General features: G+C 38.2%; 1 protein-coding gene across 5 annotated transcripts; it reads left to right on the top strand.

Moving 5' to 3' along the window:
• Positions 1-450: 450 nt before the first annotated feature.
• Positions 451-22605, top strand: golga2 (golgin A2). 5 transcript variants are annotated; one of them, XM_066651904.1, is made up of 28 exons: positions 451-943; positions 4191-4313; positions 5642-5722; positions 7128-7274; positions 7923-7972; positions 8180-8240; positions 9281-9343; positions 11325-11405; positions 12534-12572; positions 12772-12834; positions 13818-13911; positions 14115-14221; positions 14325-14383; positions 14500-14641; positions 14951-15040; positions 15134-15241; positions 15387-15474; positions 15607-15740; positions 15970-16188; positions 16407-16520; positions 16728-16952; positions 17170-17269; positions 17357-17445; positions 17548-17704; positions 17832-17999; positions 18350-18456; positions 18607-18775; positions 18948-22605. In XM_066651904.1, exons 1-28 carry the CDS (start codon positions 896-898, stop codon positions 19220-19222), a joined length of 3201 nt encoding a protein of 1066 aa, XP_066508001.1. In that variant the 5' UTR covers positions 451-895; the 3' UTR covers positions 19223-22605. The 5 variants fall into 5 exon arrangements, with proteins under 5 accessions (XP_066508001.1, XP_066508010.1, XP_066508027.1 ...); XM_066651913.1 differs by lacking the exon at positions 5642-5722; XM_066651930.1 differs by lacking the exon at positions 7128-7274.
• The last annotated feature ends 143 nt before the right edge of the window (positions 22606-22748 follow it).

Raw genomic sequence — 22748 nt, 5'->3', positions numbered from 1 at the left:
CAGACAGCTCTGTATACTTTGTTCACCCTGCATTTTTAACGATCAGAACCACACAGAGCTGGTATTGTGTGGGTGAGGGTGGTGGCTCATTCTTAGCACCGCAGTGACACTGGCGTAATAATAGTGTGTTGGTGTGTGTTGTGTTGTATAAGTGGATCAGAGAGCACTTTTGAAAAACTGAAGACTATCCTTTTCTCTGGTATTTCTGCTTACTGTTATGAAATAGTTTGCACCCATTTTAATGTAAACCAAGCCTGTATCACTTCATAGAGCTGTCTGTTTTTATCAGGACAGCAGCAGAGCCATAGATAAATGATTAGTGTAATGATTTATCCTTTGTGTTACAGCGGGTTCAGATCATAGTGAATGCACCTTGAGTTGCACTGACCACAGCCCCAGAAAACACACAAAATGAGCATTTTCCTGTTTTTATTTCCGGTTTCGGCACAGTCACGGTTCGTGGCTATCCTACTTTGGCTTGAACAGCTTTTTTTGGTGGAAATGCACTGAAAGGTTCAATATTAGGTTGGGGAACTGGAAATTAACCAGTTCCACATTGGTGGAAAGAGCCATTAAAGGCCTGGATATCTCAGAGATTCTGTACAGAAATTGTAAATTTAGCTATCCACATGTTGGGGACTCACTCTGTGGAGGACAATCTGGTTCCATCAGGGGCTCCAAAGCACTTACATTTTTCGTCTCACGTGTGGCGCACTTTATAGAAGACTATAAATAAGCAAAGTTTATAAACATAGTCTGGTGTTTCGGCAGGTAAAAACTACGTATTGCTCCTTTAAAAGATAACCCTAGCTGAGTTGTACAGAAAGTGAAGTAACACGGATGCGGATCCTGAAGTGATGACGTGGTGCGGTCGGTTTCACGGCGGACGGAGAGGATGGCCGACCAGAGCAGACAAATTAAACTCGCTGCAGCGAAGAAAAAGGTACTTCTTTACACCTGTTTAATTCCTAACAATACTCTACTCCTATCTTCGGCATCGTCTTTCTTGTATATTGGATTAAGCGATGGCTTTTTCTAACGCTAACACGTCCACGTCTCCCGGTGTCTTTTTAACTGTCTGTCCGGTCCCGCGGGGTCTTTCCGCGGCTGTCAGATCAACCTGACGCCGGAGCTTTAGCCTGGCCTTCGGGGCAGTTCAGCTTATTTTATGTCAGTTGGAAAATGTTAAAAATGGAGAGATGAGGTTAGTTAGTCGCAGCCTGCACCTGTGTAGTGTGTTAACGTATTATTTGTCAGTTTTAAGGAATGTCAAGCTCCTCAGACAAGGCTGGAATTGTTTCTATTTCGACTGTCCCGTTCCACCTTAAATGGTGCCGCAGGTCCATACTGGTGTATGAGACCTTTTAAGGTGGAGCGGAAAATTCCTGCCAATTTCAGCTTCGTCATTTTTCAACTAGCTTTATGTTTCACTGAGCGTTAGTTCATTTATTTAGGTGGTCAAATATTTGTTTACTTATCTGCCTTGTTCCTTTTTTTGGCTGCATAATGTTACTTGTGTATAATATTAATAACCGAGTCAGCTGACAAGTGCCAGCCCTTACTACACTTATCATGTTGCTAGCTAACTGAACACTTAATTCATATCATTAATGTCACCAGTCAGTGTTGTAGACATTTCGATATTTATTATCCAACAAGTTTGTTACCATTTGTCACAAAATGTATTTGCTGCTGTGTATTGAAGCCATTTGGGGCTATCTTACTGGTAAAGGGGCTGTGTCCTATATTTTACTAAAATTGTAGCTATTATCTTCTTTCCTGAAGTCCACTTACAATCGTTGCAGTTGTTATATAAGATGCTGAAAAATAAGATTCACTCAAAGCAGAAGTTATTTACAAACAGTCATTACAGCTAGTTAAAATGACCTCGTGTTTCAACTAGTAATTGTCAATTTTATCAGCTCTGTGCCTCAGAAAGATTCAATTTGTAGTTCAACAATTACAGACATTTGCCCATTTGTTGTTCTGTGTACTGTGTTTGCCCCCTGTTCCTCAACGTTCATGACCCCACAGAACGACTACAGGGCAGGTATGATTTGGGTGGTGGATCGTTTTGAGCTCTGCAGTGACACTGACATGTTGGTGGCTTGTTAGTGTATGTTGCACTAGTTAGAGTGGAACAGACACAGCAGTAATTCTGGAGCTAAAACCTTGTGCCAATGGACTACAGTCTGTAATTGAAGAACTAGCTGTAAAGTGTAAATATAATGTTTTGACTGAAGGAGTTACTCATTTTTTAAGCTCCAGAAACAAAAACACAGTGTTCTTTATCTTTAAAGGAGATAAAGAAAGGTCAAATAGAAACAGATGTATGAGCTTATGGTAACAACAAAAAATATTATAAGTGGTCCTCAAGAAGAAGTGTGTAATGTGTTTTTTGTGCAAGTTTATGGTAGATTAGGTAAATAAAGTATGTTAATAATAAGGACTGGTCTTGTTCACTTGGCAATTTTTATCATATTAAAACTGTGTCCATTGAGTTCAGTTCAACAAGGCAACAGCCACTTCAACTGCGTTTATCTCATGATAGATATATTTTGGGAATTGCAATGTAGGCTCTCTTGTACAGTGGTCCTGTTTGGCCTGTTGCTACTCTGCAAACTAGATAACCATTCTGTTTGGATTAGGTTGAGGAATGCAAGTTATGACAGAGATGGTCTGCTCTATCAGATGTTGGCTTCCTTTTGCCACTCCTCCTGTGGCAGCTGTCACAGTTTGGTTTGCGCTGGTCTGAATGTGTGACCGTACGCACATGGGCCACTGAAAGGACAGCCGATAGGACAGTGCTTTCAAAACGTTTTATATAGATTATATTCACGTTCCTTAACCAACCATGCTTATGTTAGGTGTCCACATATTCTTTTACATTAAACTGTTAGCTGCTGTGTCTTAAACCAGAGAAAGAGCCTGTATATGAGGTGCTGAAAGTTTGACTGTAACAAATTGCAGACCTACCAAGAGGCACCGACCTTGATTACAAAGATATGGATTGTAACTTTTGTTAAAGTTATTCAGTTATCATCATCAACGTATTGGATTTATCAAAATGAATTTTATTGTTAGGTATATATTATTTGTATAATTTGTTGATCAAGACTTTGTTTACTAAAGGATTATCCTCTGTATTTGCTTTTGTCTGAACAGAGATTGGAGGAAAACTGTATTACTGAGTAAACCAAACAGGACACACCCTTTTAGTTTGTAAAGTAATTTTCACTTTTTTGGGGGAAGGAGGCACTTGTAGAAGCATTTACCTATATGTATACATCTTTGATCCAGTTCTCGATACCAATACTCAGGTGTACACATTAAAATATAAAATACAAAAATACAGTGAAGTTGGCTGATGGCTGCAAATTCCTAAGCTAATGACACACTGCATTCAGGTAAGACAGAGTTAAGGTAAATGGAATTGAAATCTTTATGCTTGTGAGAAGCTGATATTGCGTGGGCTGTTTTGTTTGTGACACAGCTGTGTGTAAATCGAGTAGACACTCTCCTCTCTGTCAGTTATACCGATATTTTTGTCTATTTATTTGTCTCTGGCAAATCCTAAGCATTACAGGTATCCAGTTTTATATATATATATACAAAATAAGTTATACACCCTAAGCCCAATTCCTATTTGGGTTGTATATTAATGCAGTGCCGTCTGAGGCCTTGCCGCTTACTTGCGGAGATTTCTCCAGATTCTCTGAATCTTTTGATAATATTATGGACTGTAGATGATGAAATCCCTGTTGTTCTTAAACTGTTGGACGATTTGCTCACGCAGTTGTTCACAAAGTCATGAACCTCGCCCAGTACTGGCTTGTGAATGACTGAGCCCTTCGGGGATGCTCTCTTTATACCCAATCATGACACTCACCTGTTTCCAATTCACCTGTTTACCTGTGGAATGTTCCCAACAGGTGTTTTAGAGCAGTCCTCAACTTTCCCAGTCTTTTGTTGCCCCAGTCCCAACTCTTTTGGAATGTGTTGCAGGCTTCAAATTCAAAATGAGTGAATATTTGCAAATTGTGTATATATATATATATATATATATATATATATATATATATATATATATATATATATATATATATATATATATATATCCTGTATTTTAACACCCTTATTTTCCAGTCAAAGAACTTCTTTTAATTGAATTATTTTAATTTTGCCGACAGCTGAAAGAGTTTCAGCAGAAGTCCACCCCGTCCACGGTTAGCACTGGGCCGAAAAAGAAGAGGAAAGTGAAGGGAGGAAACCAGACAGATGCAACTTCTACCGACAGAAACTCACCAGACCAGGTAAATCCCAAAATACAACAGTTCATACTGACTGTTAGTTTTTATTTAAAACAGATTTGGGAATCACTTTGCAGACATAAAGTTCTGAACTATGTCTGTAAACCTTTAGTTTGCTTTGCTTTCATTTGCTTTATGAGCCCACACTGCTTCTAATGCTAATGATTTTAAAGGGTCCAAATTGTTTTAAAGACTGGAATGTTGTTTGGGGGGGATGAGACATTATCTACTGGATAGCTACCAGACAGCAGTTTAGGAACTGGTGACATAAGAACTAAAAATGACACACAATGACTTAAAGGAGCACTCCAGCCTTCTTTTCTTTTCTTTTCTTTCTAACAGCAACAAACCCATTGATTTAAACCATGTCCTTGAGTCATGTCCTTGCAATGAAGAACCATACATGTAGATAATTAGTTAGTGACATGTTAATGTTAATGACATTAGGTAAAGTAGTCAGTAATTAAATTTTTCCTGTTTATTATTTTTCAATTTAAATCTAAGCTCACACTGAAAAACGGTTCATCTCCACAGCTATGACTGGAAAAACAAGCATTTCTACTGAATAAATGAAAATGGTTTATATGGTCCTTTATTGCAAGGGTTCAATTATAATAGATGTCAATGAGCAGTGACCGAAAATATTGTTCAGTTGTAAATATTTTGTCTTTCATAAGTATTTAAAGCCCCTGTCCACTTTTTTACATATATAAAATGTTTATTAATGTTAAAGTTGTGAATAAACATTTACAATATATTCATATAGTAATGAGGTTTAAAACTGCCCACTCAAAAATGATGGGGTGTGTCTGTGTAACCATGGCAATGAAGAAAAAAAACATGCCACCAAGAATCTGATGTAAACAAATTGCTTAGTTTGATTGCTAGTTTGCAGAACTGACATCACACCAATCAATTTAGACACGACCAACACCAAAAAAAAAACAAAACAGCATTTTGATTGAAGAAATAATTTAAAACCTGCTCAGCTGAAATTTAAGCTGAAATCATTGTTTCAGTGCCATTTCAGAGCAAATGGAACACACAATATTTAGGTAATTGTCAGAAGATGGTTATGAAAACAGGATGGTCTGGGGTTTTAAAGTATGTATTTGTGAGCACAGCATGGCTTAGTTCACTTCATGTTACAATGCTGTGGATAAGGTTTAGGTTAAAAAATGCTGGAGTATTTCTTTAAGCATCTTAAAAGCGCTTGTATCTTGTGCTTTTCCTGCCTTCTCGTTTTTATTGTTTCTCACTGTATCTCTCTTACTCAGTCACTCACTAAGACACACCCCTTTCTTTCACTCCTCCTCTTCCTTCTCCTTTAGATTGAGAATATTCTGAATGTTATGGTGTCTGATCTTAGTCTGACTAATGGAGTAGCTCTTCCTCCATTGGTCAACAGTCAGGTGAGCTGGCCTCCTTCACTCCTTCCCTCCATCTATTGATTTTTTTTTTCTTTTTAGTCTCTCTTCCATACTTCCTTGCTAGCTGAACAGCAGCTATAGACTCCTCATCATGAAACTCAGTGCTCTCCATCTCCATCGTTAATACTACAGGATGAGTCAAAAGTCACAGGGCACCCTACATGACCACATTCCCATTGGAAAAACTTGCCCATGATCCAATATGGTGGCTTTCAAGATGGTGGCCATGTTCCAGGCAAAGCCTAAAGGATAAACGCCCTAACAGAGTACTTGCTGGGCTCTTCAGATAAAAATGTGTCCTGCAACTTTTGACTCACCATATATAGTATTGTACTATGCCATAACAGATGAATATCATTTTGCTTAGTTTACCACATCAACATCTGTCTTATGAGATGTAGCCTGCCATTATATTCCACATAAATTTAATGGCAGAGTGGTGATCTATACTGAGCTTTTCTTTCTTTCTCTTTCTCTTTGTTTCTTTCTCTCTCTCTGTTTCTCTCTCTCTTTCTCTCTCTCTTTCTCTCTCTCTTTCTTTCTTTCTTTCTTTCTTTCTTTCGTTCTTTCTTTCTTTCATACACCTGTGTAAATACAAACAATAGTTTTGAGACACTTATAAGTGTCCCTAGGTCAGATCCACATCCTGTGTATGTCATGCGACTGTAACTAATGATCATATCTGAACTCTGAACTTTTTGTTCTTTCTTTCTTTCTTTTCCACACTTACCTGTTGATGTATCACTGTCAGCATCTTGTGAGGAATTGTGTGCATGCAGGTTCTTTCAGGATAGGGGTGTGTGTTCAATAATGAAATATATGGGTCACTTATACATACACACACATGTGAAGTGTCACCAGAGTCTTGTAAGTCTGTGTTAATGGTACATTGAGCTGTGTTTGCAAGTATAAGAAAGTATAAGAAGCTCATTAAACAAACAGAAGGTAAAACTCTACTCCTGTTAATCTCAGTTGTTCAGAGATAGTCTTGTAGGGCCAAAGGGGATGTAAACTGAATGTCTGGGGACAACCATGAGAAATTCTGTCCTAAAAGTGAGTAATTACATTTCTAAACTAATTAAACTTATCATGATGTTAATGAACATTATCCTTCAGATGTCAAAGCTGCTGGTAGCCCACAGATGTAAAAGCCTCCCTCATAAATTACAGGGGAAATAGTTAACTTATCCAACAATAGCATGTATTTCTTGTGTTATCAGTTGTGCTCCAGATGTTAATAAAAATTCTCAGATTAGATGTGCTTTGGCATTCATTTCAGCACCAGGTTGTCTCCAGACATTTACCTTCATTAGATCATCAGTAAACACACTAAAACTTTAGAGTTTCAGCATTGTGAGTATGTGTGTGTTGCTGTGTGTCATATCAGGACCATGGTGATGTGAGTGCTAGGGACTCCCCGGTCTGTCAGATGCAGGAGGATGCTCCAAGTGCTGAAGCTGACCGCTGCTCGCCTGTGTCTAACCCCTCCACTGCTACTAACTCAGAGTCTCTCGCTGAGAACACTGCCATGAAGGTCTGTCCGACTGCCTGATGCCTCAGTTTCCCAGATATGGCCTACGCCTAGAACTCAGAAATGTTTTAATATGTCCTGAAAATATGTTCTTAACTTAAATATAGTAAAAGAACCCCTACTGTAGTGCCCACATCATAGTGAAGCCTAGTCCTAGTATAAAAAAACCATTTGAAAACCCTTCAAAAATGATATTCCTAATGAAAGCACTTGCTAGTTTGCTTTGTCTGATATTTTAACACCTAAGGATTGTTATTGTATCAGCCACAGACGTTTCTTAACTCTCAGGCCCTACTTCAGACATATTTAATCCTTCAGACTCAAGTTAAAAAGGATTATTCCTATGTTTAATCTGTGGGAAAACCAGGCCTTGGTCGCTTTGTGTGTCTGTATGTCCTTATGTGTAATAACCATTTATTTCTGACCATAGCTAATTCTCATTAGTCACTTTTTTTTGTTTGTGAATTAACTTGTCCTCAGTGTCATACAGATTAAATGCTTCTTGTTTATTGTTTTGGTTGTTGCTTTGTGTGTTGCAAAACACTTTATCTCAACTTTCGTGGCATTGTTTTTGCCTTCTTTCAGTCTGTCTGACATTGCATCACTCTGCTATATGTTTTTCAAGTCTTTTTTTTCTGTCTTTTGCTTCAGAACTATGACCCTGATGCCAATGGTGATGAACTTTCTCTGGATGAAAAAAGGTGAGACGTCATCAATTTAATTCCAATCCTGCCCTCCAAACTTCTCTGACCTTTGCTGCCAGATGTGTAGCTGGTACATATTGGCTGTAAGTGTGGGCAGAAAAGCAGAGGTGGTATAATATTGAGCTGATGGTGCATTTTTGTGAGAAGAGGAAGGAACTTTTGGTGCGATCAAGCTCATTGTTTGTTTCCAATGCTGTTTGCCAGGTTGTCGACAACTGAGAGTCTGAGGCAGCTTTCTCAGCAGCTCAATGGCCTTCTGTCTGAGGTGAGTACTCCAGTCAGGGTTGCACAATAGCTTCCATTGCCATTCCATTTCCGTTGTCCATGCGAAGTATTCCATAGTAGGGCTGGACAATATGGGCAAAACTTATATAACAATATATTTCTTAATTTTGGTCGATACAATTGAATTCTGATATCGATATTAACAGTATAAAATCCACTGAAAAACTTACAAGAACAAACGAGAAACATGACGTCACCATCAAACATAAACCTCTTGGCTTTGCCAACATTAATATTTTTAAACTAAATTTTAAATTGAGTACTGAACTGATGACAGCAACCTGTAATAAACATCAGTCAGTTACTGATGTTGTAAGTAATGTATATTGAAAATATGTTTAAAAATCATATAATTGTTATTGAAACATTTTTATATTGTGTAATATAAAAAAGCACCTGAAACTACAGATACTGGAAGCCTGTGCTAGCATTTCTCCTGCGGTGTTGCTATCAGTGTGTGAAGAGTGGGAGAAGAAGGTTGCATTGACAATTCAACACAATGGGCAGCACTTTGAACACATTTTATAAGTGGTCAGAAACTTGTAAATAACTCATGAAAGAACAAAGTTACATTAAAACAAACACACCATTGTTTTTCCTGTGAAATTCCCAATAAGTCACATGACTCTCTTCCCATTGAAAAAACAAAAGTTGGATCCAAAATGGCTGACTTCAAAATGGCTGCCATGATCACCACCCATCTTGAAAAGTTTCCCCCCTCCCATATACTATTGTGCCACAAACAGGAAGTTAATATCACCAACCATTCCCATTTTATTAAGGTGTATCCATATAAATGGCCCACCCTGTATATTGATATCAAGTTATTGTCCAGCCTTAGATTTATATAATATTTAGATGTTTTTTTAAATTGTATATAATTTATTTTACTTTATTTATGATTGCTATACTCATTTAACATTTGAGTCATAAAAGTGCGGTCTTGGATAGAGACCCATGATTATTTAAACAATATGCATACCCTGTTTTATTTAGGTGTCGTCTTTTTTTTTTTTTCAGTCACAGTCGTCATATGTCAATGGCGATAGTGGGCCATTGCCCCTCAGTGAGAGAGAACTGGAGGTATGTTGAAGTCAATACATACTACATTTTGCTATTAAATGTACTAGTTAGAAGCAAAGGAACATGCTCATCTCTGCTGAACTATAGATAGTCTTACATAAGAAGGGTAACCTTATTAACAGGGCAGTTTCTGACAGAAATATGTACAGAGCGGATATAGAGTGAACCCTGCAATCTTTGTGTGTAAACATTAGCCAAATACGCTGTAGTGTGTTAAGTTATCTCATAGTTAATTCAAGAGTACATTGTACTACTCGGGCAGGATTAGTTTTAATTTGGGGGCTGGGTTTGCTTTACAAACAGAATGTCTGTAATGTTCGTGACTGGTTTGCATGGTAAAAGAAGGTAATTCATTACAGAAAAAAGAGCGGCTTCTCATTTTACATGTTGCTGTTACACAAAAAAAGTGTATGCCATGTATTGGGCTGTTTATGAGTAGAAATCATTGTTATTTGTGCTTAGTTTATGCCACAAAGAATACAAATGGGTGCTTCTTCAAATCCCTTCATTCTTAATAATAATAATAATAATAATAATAATAATAATAATAATAGTAATAATAATAATAATTGTAAAACCAAGGATTATTTCTTGTTCATTTTGTAGTAGGTAAAAAGCACTTGAATCATTGTTGCTGCAGGAGAACACTTCATACAAGATGATAATAATATGTAAAATAAATATATTTATCCATCTCCCTACATAAAACCACACCTGTGTGAATAGTACTTTTTGTACTAAAGTTTATTTCCAGATGAAATGTCTAGATTATTGTACGATAACCTTCAAATGAGTAATTAATTTGTTTTTTGGACTATATTTCTGTAAGGAAACTTGAGAACTTAAAATTCAGGAAAACTGTTTGACTTTATTTACTCTTTTGTACTTTTCAACAGGTGGCTTCTCTTTATTTCTGATAAACATTTTCTTCTCTCCTGCTGTGGGATATTTTTGTGGAATTTGTTATATAGTAGATGTAGGGCTTCACAGTGGCGCTGCAGGTAGTGTCTCTGTCACAGCTTCAGGGTCCTGGGGTTGTGGGTTTGAGCCCTGCTCTGGGTGACTGTCTGTGAGGAGTTTAGTGTGTTTTACCCATGTCTGCATGGGTTTCCTCCAGATGCTCCCCCCACAGCCCAGAAACATACGTTGGTAGGTGGATTGGCGACCATAGGTGTGAGTGTGTTTGTGTGTGTCGCCCTGTGAAGAACTGGCGCCCCCTCCAGGGTGTGTTCCTGTCTTGTACCCAGTGATTCTGGGAAGGCTCCAGACCCTGAACTGGATAAGGTTACAGACAATGAATGAATGATGGATGGATGTATACAAACTTTCACAATTTTCTTATGGTCAGGATTCTTTTCTTATTTGCTACTGTGATAAAGGAAGGCTGCTGGCCAGACCACCAGTGCTCACACAATCTCTCCTATCAAGTTGCAGCTTCCAAACGGAGCCTGAAGACACATTTACATTACAAAAAAACATTAAAACACATTTGTTTCAGCTTGTTGCTAGAGCACATACCAAACAGAGAGAGGGAGGTCTGTATAAAGTTTTAATTGTGAAAGACTGTAAATATTTGGTCTTTAAACACAACATTATTTTAACTTCACATTCTATTTTCTGTTATTTCACAAAACAGGATTTCTTATTATTAGCCAGGTAGTTTCATCCCAGAGTCACTCCTGTCCAATAGGAGGTTGTCCAGCTTATCAGAGAAACCCTGCTGTGTGAAATGCCATCCATGAACTCATATAAATACTTGTTATGTACAATATTCACTGCATCCTCACTCCTGGCCCACATTTTAGAGGACGCTGATCTGCACATCAGAACTGTCTGGTCCTAAAAGATATTTTCTATTATTTTATAACAGTTTATTTTATTTTACTGTTTTTGTTTTTCTCCATCTGTTTGATTTTTTTCACATCTCTCTCTTTCTCTCTCCTCTCTCTCTCTCTCCTCTCTCTGCATGCCTGCACGTTAGACTCGAAACCAGGAGCTGGCAGCCGCTCTGGACTCCAGCACTCTAACAAACTCCCAGCTCACTGCAAAGATAGAGACACTGGTAAGAGTGTCCCAAAGAGTGTTGTAGTAGTAATGTGTGTACTGTCTGGCCACCTGTTTCAAGACCAGGTTTAACATGCCCTCGTCCACTCGACCTCATCTTCTCCCTCAGGGGAATCCTAGGTACCATCTTAACCTATGCAGATGATAAATTTGAGCTCAAATATCCTTTGTCATCTTCAGCAGCCCAGAAATCGCTGCGACATGGCATCTCTCTTTTTTCAGACCCTTGTAAAAACTACAGAAAATAGTTTTTCAGAAGCCACAGATGTAAATTAACGTTTCTTTATGTTGCTTAATGTTTTTTAGGTTAAAAGGAATTACTGCTGATACCTCTTCTTCATTTTTTTCTAGTAACTTAATTAGCAAGATTAATGCAACCTGGATTTGACAACAACAACAAAAAAAACTCATTCATGTTTATACAAAAATGTTTATTGAACTGAACACAAGTAATATTCACACTGGCAAGGTGTGCATGACATACTTCAAGTCGAGGGGGCAGTGTGTTTCACCAGAAAAAAATTCAAATCCTCTTCTTCTGGTTCTTCCACTTGTAATTCATTTCCAATCAGAGTCATCAAGGGCATGTTAAAAAAAAACGAACAGAGAATGGTATCTAGGCCTTGCCCCTATCGACATTTCAGGCTATGCAACAGCCAGCTTTTAATACTCCTTGACAGCTGCATGTGTACACACTAAATACACTCAAACCAAGCACGGATTATCTGCATGGTGCAGCAACTGATATGCCTGGCCAGTATTTTCATTGCACTTCTGTATTGTGTTTTTTTTACTCATTTTTCTTGAGTTAACAAGCCTTCTGCTGTGTGTCACTTTCTTTTAACAACACTAACACATTTCTCATTCAGCTGGCTTGCTTGTCAGGCTGGCAAATTGGTAAGTCCAGGTGATCTAATCTATTGCTTTTGCAGACGCATTAAAAAAAACTTGTTGGTCTCTTCACGTGTGCTTACGGTTAATACTTGCTAATCCTTCTGTCTGCTCCTGTGTGTTCAACATGCTGGAGGTGTTCTGTTCAGCAGCCAGAGCCCCACTCCAATCTCTTAACCCAAAACCCATTTTCATAGCTTTCAGTTCTAACAGGTGTTATCTGTTTTGTTTGTAGACGAAGCAGTCTCACGAGCTGTCAGAACAGCTGCAGAAGGTAAACAATATTGAAATGTGCTCCTCTTTCAATGTTGAACAATACACCAGATTTGCTTATAGGCAGTTCAGGTGTGTAAAGGGAAAAAAAAAAATATATATATATATATATATATATATATATATATATATATATATATATATATATATATATATATATATTTGCTACTAAGTGTATAATTGTCTTTTTTTATTTTCAGGAACGGAAGGACTTTGAGCAGAAATTTGTTAAAGAACAAGGAGCTATGCGGGAACAACTTCAGGTGAGAACACACCCTGTTAGTGTCACCATTATATAGGCTATTGAGTTCTTGATGTAACTATGTAGTGGCTGTGTGTTATTGACAAATACATATTCAAAATACTTTTAATTATGTTATTCATGTAGAAATTATGAAAAATATTCACATTTGTCCTTTAATGTGTTTGATGTTGGTTTGTATTTATTATTATTATTTTTTTTTATCAGGCCTAAACACATGCTTTAATAAGCTGTGCGTTATTGCAGTTTTATCACGGGTAAAAATGGTATCTCAAGTGGCTTATTACTTAAATAAAACATCGGTCAACGTAAAATACAATAAAATACACAAAGTTTCATAAACATATTTATTCATAAACAAACATTCACAATAAAGTATTCTTATCGCCACACAGTGTAATCCGGTATAGGTGAGCACTGTTGCTAAGCAACAGGAGAGTGATACATAGCTACTCCATTGAACAAAATATGTTCAAATATATTCAGGGTTTTTTAGTTGAGTAGAGATATTACATTTCTGTCCTTTTTTCTGAAGGGACTCTTACTCTAGAGGAGAAGCTGCAGGAAGTATAGGGCTAGCCTTCGCCTATGTTTTTAGCCTTTAGCTCAAGAAAATAAACAGTATTAGCTTAACCAAGCACTATTAGCTTAACCAGCACTGCTGGTTTCACACTGTTCTTGGATAATTAAATTAAAACAGTGACAGTGAACTTCAATGTTCAATTCATAAATCACATATGTGAGTAGTATTTGTAATGACCATTCCTTCGCCAGTGTAAACTATGGTAGCTAAGCTTGTGTAACATTAAAGTTACATGCTACCAAGGTTTAAAACAATGGCACATTAATATGGAATTCAGATGTTGCGAAGCAGTCATTGATCTGTGTATAGTGTATATTACCATGGCTCAGCCAATCAGATTTTAGGACCAGAACTCTCGTTTTTATAATTTGTGTTTTAATATTTTTGTGCTTGTTGTTCAGGTTCATATACAGACTATTGGGATTCTGGTGTCGGAGAAATCAGAGCTGCAGACTGCCTTGTCTTACACACAGCAAGCAGCCCGGCAAAAGACAGGTGTGTTTGTTAATCCACAAGTGTACATGTGTTATTAAAAGTGTTGTGTGTGGGTTTTTTTTTTTTTTTTACACAAATCAAACTTTCTCAGAAATATCAACATATACACTCTCTTAATAAATATGGTATATTTTTGCCTAAACAGAATATAATGATTATACTCTATACCCTATAATCTGTGTTATGTTTATGATTATTTCCAGGAGAAGCAGAGGAGCTGAATAATCGTCTGCAGGCCAGCAAACAGAGAGTATCAGAGCTGGAGAGAACTTTGTCCACGCTGTCCACACAGCAGAAACAGTTTGAAAGGGTACAGCGTGAACTTCCCAGACTGAAGCATGGCCTGAGAGTGTTTAAAAAAAAAAATTAAATTAAAATATCTTTTTTTTTTCCTCCCGTCTTTTTTCCCCCAGAATAATAAAGAACTGGAGAAAGAGAGAGACACACTGCGGCTGGAAGTCTTTAGATTAAAGCAAGTTTCCTCTAAGTATTTTCTCAGTTTTTGAGTCTTTCCTCAGATTTAAGTATATGATGCATGACTTGCACATATCTCATCCTATAATAATCTACTCTCATTCCCTCTTTTAGTAATGTCGGTGAAGAGATGAAGCAGCAGAGCTCAGAATTAGCTGAACAACTCAAACTGAAAGTAAATGAGAACAGCACTTTAAGTCTGGAACTGGACGACCTCCGCAAACGACTGGAAATGGCCGATGTTATGCTTCAACAGGTGAGAACACCCAAGAATACTTTTCTGTCCCAATGATTTTAGCTCTTAAAGCTACAGTATTTATGTTATACATAATTTTACCTGAATTTAGGCTAGGTGTTGTTGTTTTTTTATATATATATATATATATATGCACATAAGAATTTGGTTATGTAATCCATAAGACAGCATTCTTTATTATTTTTTTATTATTTTTTTTTAAAGAAATACCTGTATATATGGTATTTAAACACATAACACATGAATTAGGAATATAACTTAATCCTCAGTTCTGAAGGCTGAAAATCTTTCATTTCTCTCTTTGTGTAGTTCTCGAGTCAGTCAGGTCCCCCCTCTGAGCACCAGCATGTTCAACTTCTCCTGGAAGAGAAGCATCAGCTTGAGGTTCACACAGCTCAGGTGTGTGTGTGTGCGTGAAGTTATTTGTGTGTGTGTGTGAGTGCATGTTTGTTTGCTTTGGACTTACCTTTTGATGTGTGTATACTGTTGTAGCTGATGGAGTCTATAGCACAGTTGCAGAGAGAAAGAGACCGATACGCAGAACAGATACAAGAGGAGGGCAGAGTGTGGAAGGATAAGACGGAACAGCTTCTGTCTCAGGTAAAGTCTCTCCTACACACACACAGGGAATATCTTGTACAATAGGTGAAAACATTTACAATGAATGGGAAAACACACAAACATAATACTACAACTAATAATAATAGTAATAGCTGTAATAAGTGTCTGTTTTTGTAATGATCAGGTGTCGTTGATGTCAGAGGAAAGGGACAGGAATTCTGCTCAGATCCAGGAGCTGATGGAAGAGATCACAGAGCTAAAGAACACCGCAGGTCTTTATTACAATCCTCTTTTTCACTCACGCACCAACCATTACAGAAAAACTAAGCCTAACTAAGAACCGAGGGTATACTAAAGATCCTACAATGGAAAGGAGACTGAATCACCCTTTCTCTGACCCACAGCTCGGTTTCAGGAGCAGGAGACTCGGGCAGCGTCTCAATCCTCCGGGCCGTCTGAGAGAGAGTTGGCCCTGGGGGAGAGTCTCCAAACCCTGCAGCAGGAGAGAGAGGCTCTCAGTCTTCAGTACCAAGCACAGGTTAGCCTTTCAAACCACAATTACAATGGAGATAGCAGAGGAACTTTGAGCTATAATTTTGTGTCTCAGTGACTTGCATTTTTGCTTTCCTTGCTTTTTGAAGTTCACCATATGGCATTCTGCAATGTCAGGATTATACTCTGTGGTTCTTTTCATTTTCTTTTTTTAAATGAGGCCATATTTTTGCTGTCTGTCAACCAAGCTAATGGTGCTACCTCTCATTTCACAGGTTCATGATAATGAGCAGCTGAGTCGGCTGTTGCAGGAGCAGGAAGCCCGGCTGGAGGAGCTGGAGAGTCAGGCAGAGCGAACGGCTGAAGAGGCTCAAGATAAGCTACGCATCCTGGAAGATGTTCAGAGCGACAAGGCCACCATTAGCCGAGCCCTGACTCAGAACCGTGAGCTCAAAGACCAGCTGGCAGAGCTGCAGAATGGCTTTGTCAAGTTGGTAAGTTTTCGTTTGTCTGTGTACTTGGGCTGCAGTCTGTTTTCTAGGGATGAGGCATTTTAACTTTTCAGTAGCGCAGTAAGACTGTGTTGTACACTGCTTAAATGCTAAACAGAAGTAATGTACATCTGTACTGTATATGTACATCAAAACACTGTAATTAAGTTCTATATTTGTTTCAATAACTAAAACCATTTTTGTTGTCCGCTTCCTTGTAGACCAATGAGAACATGGAGCTCACTAGTGCACTGCAGTCAGAGCAGCATATAAAAAAGGAGATAGCTCGCAAGATGGGCCAGCTTCAGGAGGACCTTCACAACGCCAAAGAACAGGTAAGAGCCTCTTAACTTACACTCTGTGTATTCACCCTGTATTATTACCCATCTTTCCCCAACAGACCTATTCAAATGTATGACCACAGCTTAATGAATTCTCAAAGGAAATTACTGCTCTTTCCAAAGCCAAAGGTTCTACAAGTTCCAGATGTTTTCTGTCCTCCTCTTTTTCGTAACTGAATCTCACTACCCTTCCTTTCTCAGCTAATGGAGAAAGCACAGGAGTGTTCATCCATCCTGGAGCAGCGAGATCAGTATCTGGCCCATTTGCAACAGTACTCTGCTGCCTATCAGCAGTTAACCACTGAGCGGGAACATCTTCACAAGCAGTTCCTGCAGCAGACACAGCTAATGGACCGGCTACAGCACGATGAAGTGCAGGGCAAAGTGCAGCTTGAGCAGAGCCAGTTATACTTGCAGCAGGCTCAGGTCAGTCAGGCTTCAGGACTGAAGTATTTGTTTGTAGTGGTAGTAATGGTAGTGTTTGTTCTTATATATATATATATATATATTATAAATCTTAATATATATCTTAATAAATCAAGCAGTCCTGGCTAAATAAATATATATCGTATTTTCTGATAAAGTAACATTGGTTTGATGACACTGCTAGCTCATACTATGCTTTAAAACATGTCATTTGCAGGAGAGGCTTGACCAGCTGGCCAAGGATAATGAGCAGCTGAAAACAGAAGTTCAGGAGCTTCTAAACAGCTCTGCTTTAAATACATCACTCAGGGACCAAGGTTAGCCAATCAAATTTTCAAGTGTGAATAATTCATTTTAAGCATACACCATTTAGATTGCTGATCTGGTCCATATGGTTTCTCAAGGTGATGGAGTGGAAAGCCATATAATTCCAGAAAGCTTCCAGAAATCATCTATAGCCATCCCTGAGGATTTTGAATCCAGAGAAGAAATGGTGAGACCATAAGTGCAATTAATAAATGTTTTTCTATACCATGTGTGATTGAAATTATGTTAAATATTGGTTAAACTTTGGTGCATTCCACCATCACAACAGGAAGATTTCCTGCATTCTGCTCTATCCCGTCTGGAAGAAGAGAGGGACGAAGTTATTCGTAGACTGGAAGAAGAGAGAAGGATGCACCAAGCTGCTCTACACCAGGTGGCAGCCATGAGCTACGAGCACCAACACCACAGCACATGTTCAGAAACAGGTGAGGGCCCAGAGTAGAGCCTTGAGGGATGCCACCATTAATTTATAGTGGAAGTCACCTGTTTAATGATTTGATTTTTTTTTTATATGACGGACGTATGTTTGACTGACTGGGGATATGTTTGTAGGACACTCAGAGGGTGTTCCAGTGGAGGTGCACGAGGCACTGCGTGTTGCCATGGAGAAGCTTCAGGACCGTTTTACAGGACTGATGCAAGACAAGGCAGACCTGAAAGAGAGGGTGGATGAGCTGGAGCACCGCTGCATTCAGCTGTCTGGAGAGACCGACACCATTGGTGAGGAACCAATATGGTGTTTTGACTAAAACATTTACTGAGCTTCCTAGGGTTAGAGTTAAGATTAAAATGTTCATTTATTTGTTGTGTTACATGATGTGTAGCAGTTTTTTTTTTTAAATAAAGCTATGAAGTAAATATCAATATACTGATAAATGGATTCTCACGCATACAACAATGCATATCATATCTTTATTTAGGTAATGTATCCATAATAAATGGGGAACATATGACGATGACATACTTTCTTGGGAAAAATGGACACTACGTATAATGTGATATATAGTAATCAAAAATATATTTCATACCTTACATTTTAATAACATAATCATATACCTCCTGCTTTGTAGGTGAATACATTGCTCTGTATCAAAACCAGAGAGCCATCATGAAGCAGAGACATCTAGAGAAAGAGCAGTATATCAGCATACTGGCAAAGGACAAAGAAGAAATGAAGGTATAGCTATTACAAGTTACATAACTTGTATTAAATTAAGAGCAGTTGGTTCATTGTGTCGTCATGATTTTACTTGCTACAATAGACAGCTTTGAGCATAGGACCGTAGTTTACACAAAAAACTCTCTGGATCTTCTGTCATATTTGTAGGCCAAGCTGGCGGAGCTGCAGGACCTGGTGATGCGTTTGGTCGGAGAGAGGAATGAGTGGTACACCCGGTACATGAGCGCTATCCATAATCCTGACCTCCTTTCTGCTGAGCAGGACTTTGTCAACCCAGCAGAGCAACATATGGAGCTCAATTCTGTGGATGGCTCAGGTAGATGTACACACACAAACACAGAAACTAGGCCTCGGGTAGGGTGTTAATTGTCTGTAAAATTAGCTCGAATTAGTTTCATTTAATGTGGAGTCAAATGATGTTTAAATGGCTGTTCTTGTAGCACTTGAAGCTCCCTCACACTGCTCTCGCTCTTCTTCCCTGTGTACAGCTTCCATGGACATGAGCTCAGCTGTAGAATTATCTCCAGACTCTGAGGCCAGGACAGAGTCTGTACCTGAGGCACATTCTGAGAGACTGGATCCCCCTCTCAGCCCCTCACTGAGACCCCGGGAGGACGGCACAGCTCGGCAAATCATGCAGCTCCTGCAGGAGATCCAAAACCCTCAGGCCCGTCCCTCTCCCCCACTCATGGGAGAAAACCCCTGCATCCCCTTCTTCTATAGGCCAGACGAGAACGATGAAGTCAAGATCATGGTGGTCTAAAGCACACCATGTCTCCCACCTCCCTTTTTTCTCTCTGTTATTTTCTCTGCATCGTAGAATGGGCAAAAATACACAGCTTTTCTTTTCTTTAGCTTGTCATATAAGCTTTTCTTATATGCACACACACACTTGCATGCACATGGACTGAATTTGGACTGTGAGTGTGTGTGTGTGTGTGTATGTGTGCACAGTCTTTATTTCCCTTTAGAATTTTTTTTTCATTCAGGTGGTGGGCATGAACCCTTCTATACTTCCGTTTTCATTGCCCTGCCCTTAGCACTAGCTAATATGGGTATGTGGTCATAATACAAGAATATATTAAAAGTAAAGTACTGTGCAAAAGTCAGAGACCACATAGTGATTATTTTAGCTTGAAAATAAATTAATACAAAGTTGTTACATTTTCTGAATTGGATGCTAGTAGATTATATCTAATTTCCTTTATAACATAAAGTGAATATTCAGTACTTGGTGTTCAATTTGACTGGAAATTAAATCAACAATGTATGATTTCTCACTTTTGCACAGAACTGTTAACCTAAGGCTTAGGCATTGTGCTGGTCAATGGTTTTCCTCTGAGTAGTTCCCTCCCTACAGTTTCAATCATCAGGACAGTAGATGCAAGAGAAAGAGGGCTGACATCTATAACATGTTTTAGACAATATGTGTATCGCTTTCAGTACACGATCAGTAAATTTAACCCAGTATTTATTAAAACTTGAAATATAGAAGAAATCGCTCTCTCTCAGTAAATGCCAGCTTGCTCTTTGTGGTTAATTTGAAGTATGAGACTTGGTATTGTCTGTTATATGAAAGTTGAAATTTGCTTTTATACTTTTCATAAGAGTGGAAAGAACATGAAGTCATATTGAAAACGTGGAAATGTTCAGATTTAAATGGAAATAAGCAAAGTTTGATTGGAGCTCGAAGTTCTGCCAAAGATTTTTTGATAATTTTGCAGAGAAAAGTGGTATAGGGTCTGAAGGATTGATGCATTGAATTGTAGGTTTAGACTAAGCACAGGCTCTTTAGTGTCGAGGAATGATGGAGGCCAGAAGTAAATGTTGGCTGTAAAGTCATTGAGTTACCACTCCGTGCATTTCCGAAGCCTTCAGAACCTTAAAGGAATACTACAGTGTTTTTCAAACTTATCTCTTACCTGTTTAGTCTGTGGCATTTATTTAGCTACCACTGTTAATTTCAACAGATTCCCTGTAGTTCGAAAGAGCAAAACACCTCTTTCTTTATGCATGTTTATGATAGAAGTTAATGGGCAGATGCTCAAGAGTCTTCCCATTGACTTGTATTATAGTTATGATTTCAGTCAGTAGGTTGTATTCTAACAAATGCCAGAAATGGGTTGAAATTATTGTCCATCAATGAGCAGTTGCAAAAATGCTGGAGCCTTCGTTTTATTGTTCATTAAATATAATTCAGTTGAAGTGTACAGTCAGCAAATGCTACATCTTGTGCTATATCTTAGCGAATGGCTGTCCACGTTTTTGTTACAGGCAGATGATGCTACTGCAGTTGTTTGTCCATAAACATTAGAGATCGCATTCCTAACCCCTTCAAAAAAGAAAAAAAAAGAATAATAGAATAACTAAATGGTGGGTTGCTTTTATACAAAGAATTTGTGTTTTTCAGTGGTGAACTCTATGATGCCAACTGTGTTTTGATTAGATCCTGATTGGCTGAGGGTTTGGCTTGGTAGGACGTAGAGCAGTGCGAGTGATGATTGCTGAGTGCAAGGCTGTAAAAGTTGTATATATTACAAGTGAAATCCTTTGTAATGATTCGCGTTACTCTGGCGAAGCACGAACCCCCCAAAAAATAAATAAAGGTTGTGTGCCAGACCTTTAGCAGGCGAGTGTTTAAGTCCTGATGACTCTTCTAAAGATTTGTTTTAATATGACTTATTATCTCCATTGAACATTTTATTGTGTGTCATTTAGTGTTTGACTTCCTGTAGCTGGAGGTGTGGATGGAATTGATTTATCCTGGCTCAACCCACGTACGTGTTCTTCTTTTGCTGCTGTTGCTAGGCCTTTGGTTGATTTCCAGTACATTCTAATCAGTTTAGGCTAGATTTAAGATATGCTGCTTAATCTTGAGTTTCCTGTTTCAAACCCGACTGAGCAGTTATTACAACTAGGCAGATTGAACACAACAGTGCGTAAACCATCACGCTAAACACTACATGACAAATAGGATTTGGCAATATGATGATATTCTTTGTTAAAATGTCACTTTTCCGAGCATATCGTGCACATTGTAAGTGTTTACCGACAGCACGTTTCGTTACAAAGAGAGCACAGTTAGTTCTGATTAACTGCTTCAGTGCAGTACAGAATGCTGTCACTGTTGGAACAAGTTTGTATCTCCATTTTAACCGCATTTCCCCAGTTTGAACTAATTGGAGAACCCCGGCTGCCAGTTACATTGGTTCGAAACTTTCCCCCAAAAAACCCCACCAATAATAAAGGTCCAGAATGTCTTCATCTTGAAATAAGACCACAGAACTGGCGTAGAATACTCAATGTATATCTAAAGTTTTGCCCACTCTTGTTGAAAAACTAAAGAGTTCTGGAAAACTTTTCCAGCCTCAGAACTCCAGCTATGAAAGAACATATTCGTAGGTGGAGCTGGGATCAATCTGTTGTTGAAAGAATCTGTTTTTCTAACTGGAAATAGTTGCACTTTTGGATAGGCCTGGAGCAGCTGAATACAGTGTATTTCTGGACTGTCAGTAAGGAGTACATCCACGTGGATCATGCTAAAACCAAGCACTTTTCTCCATAGGCCCCTGGAGTGTCAGAAATGCAGAAGATGGAGACAATTCATTTCTGGGGTCTCAAAGTATTTGTTCCTTTCGTTGTCTTGGAAATGCTTTAACTTGATTACTTTTTATGTTCCTCATTTTGGGAGGGTTCAGATCCAGGCTTGTTTACTTCTCATAAAAACCTGATACATACTACACAAAGCAATGAGAAAATCAAAAACACCTACAAAAAAAAAAAAAAAAAAGATGAGCGCTTGTAACAGATGTGTAAATAGTGTAACTCTGTAACATACTGTATATTCATTTGAGCTGGTGTGTGGGAGATGGATATAAATTAATACTACTACCCTTTGCCTACTGTAGACTAAAACATAATTGAAGTGATGAATGAAACATATGGATGCGGGTGGCTGCGAGGTGTCTGTGATTAATATGATTCAAAGGTAAATGAAATTCTATTTATTTGGAATAAATACTCACACTAATCTCTTGTAGTTTGTTAGAGATGGTCACAACACAATGAAGGAAAAACAACAGTAAAAATATTTCTGATGTGATTTCTTTTTCCCCTCTCCTGGTTTTGTTTTATTCCTAATTAAACCTGAGCAAAATAACATGTTTTGAGTGCATTTTTATAATTCAGTAATTACCTTCGAAGCACTGTTTAAGCTTTTACATAAAACGTTCTAGTTCATTAGTGTAACAGAAAAACATATTAACCACAATTAAATGTATTATTTAATA

The sequence above is a fragment of the Hoplias malabaricus genome, chromosome 2, assembly GCF_029633855.1.
Source record: "Hoplias malabaricus isolate fHopMal1 chromosome 2, fHopMal1.hap1, whole genome shotgun sequence".
In the NCBI taxonomy this organism is placed as follows: Eukaryota; Metazoa; Chordata; class Actinopteri; order Characiformes; family Erythrinidae; genus Hoplias; species Hoplias malabaricus.
Note: the sequence above shows the minus strand (reverse complement) of the source record. Positions and strands in the feature narration are given on the sequence as shown.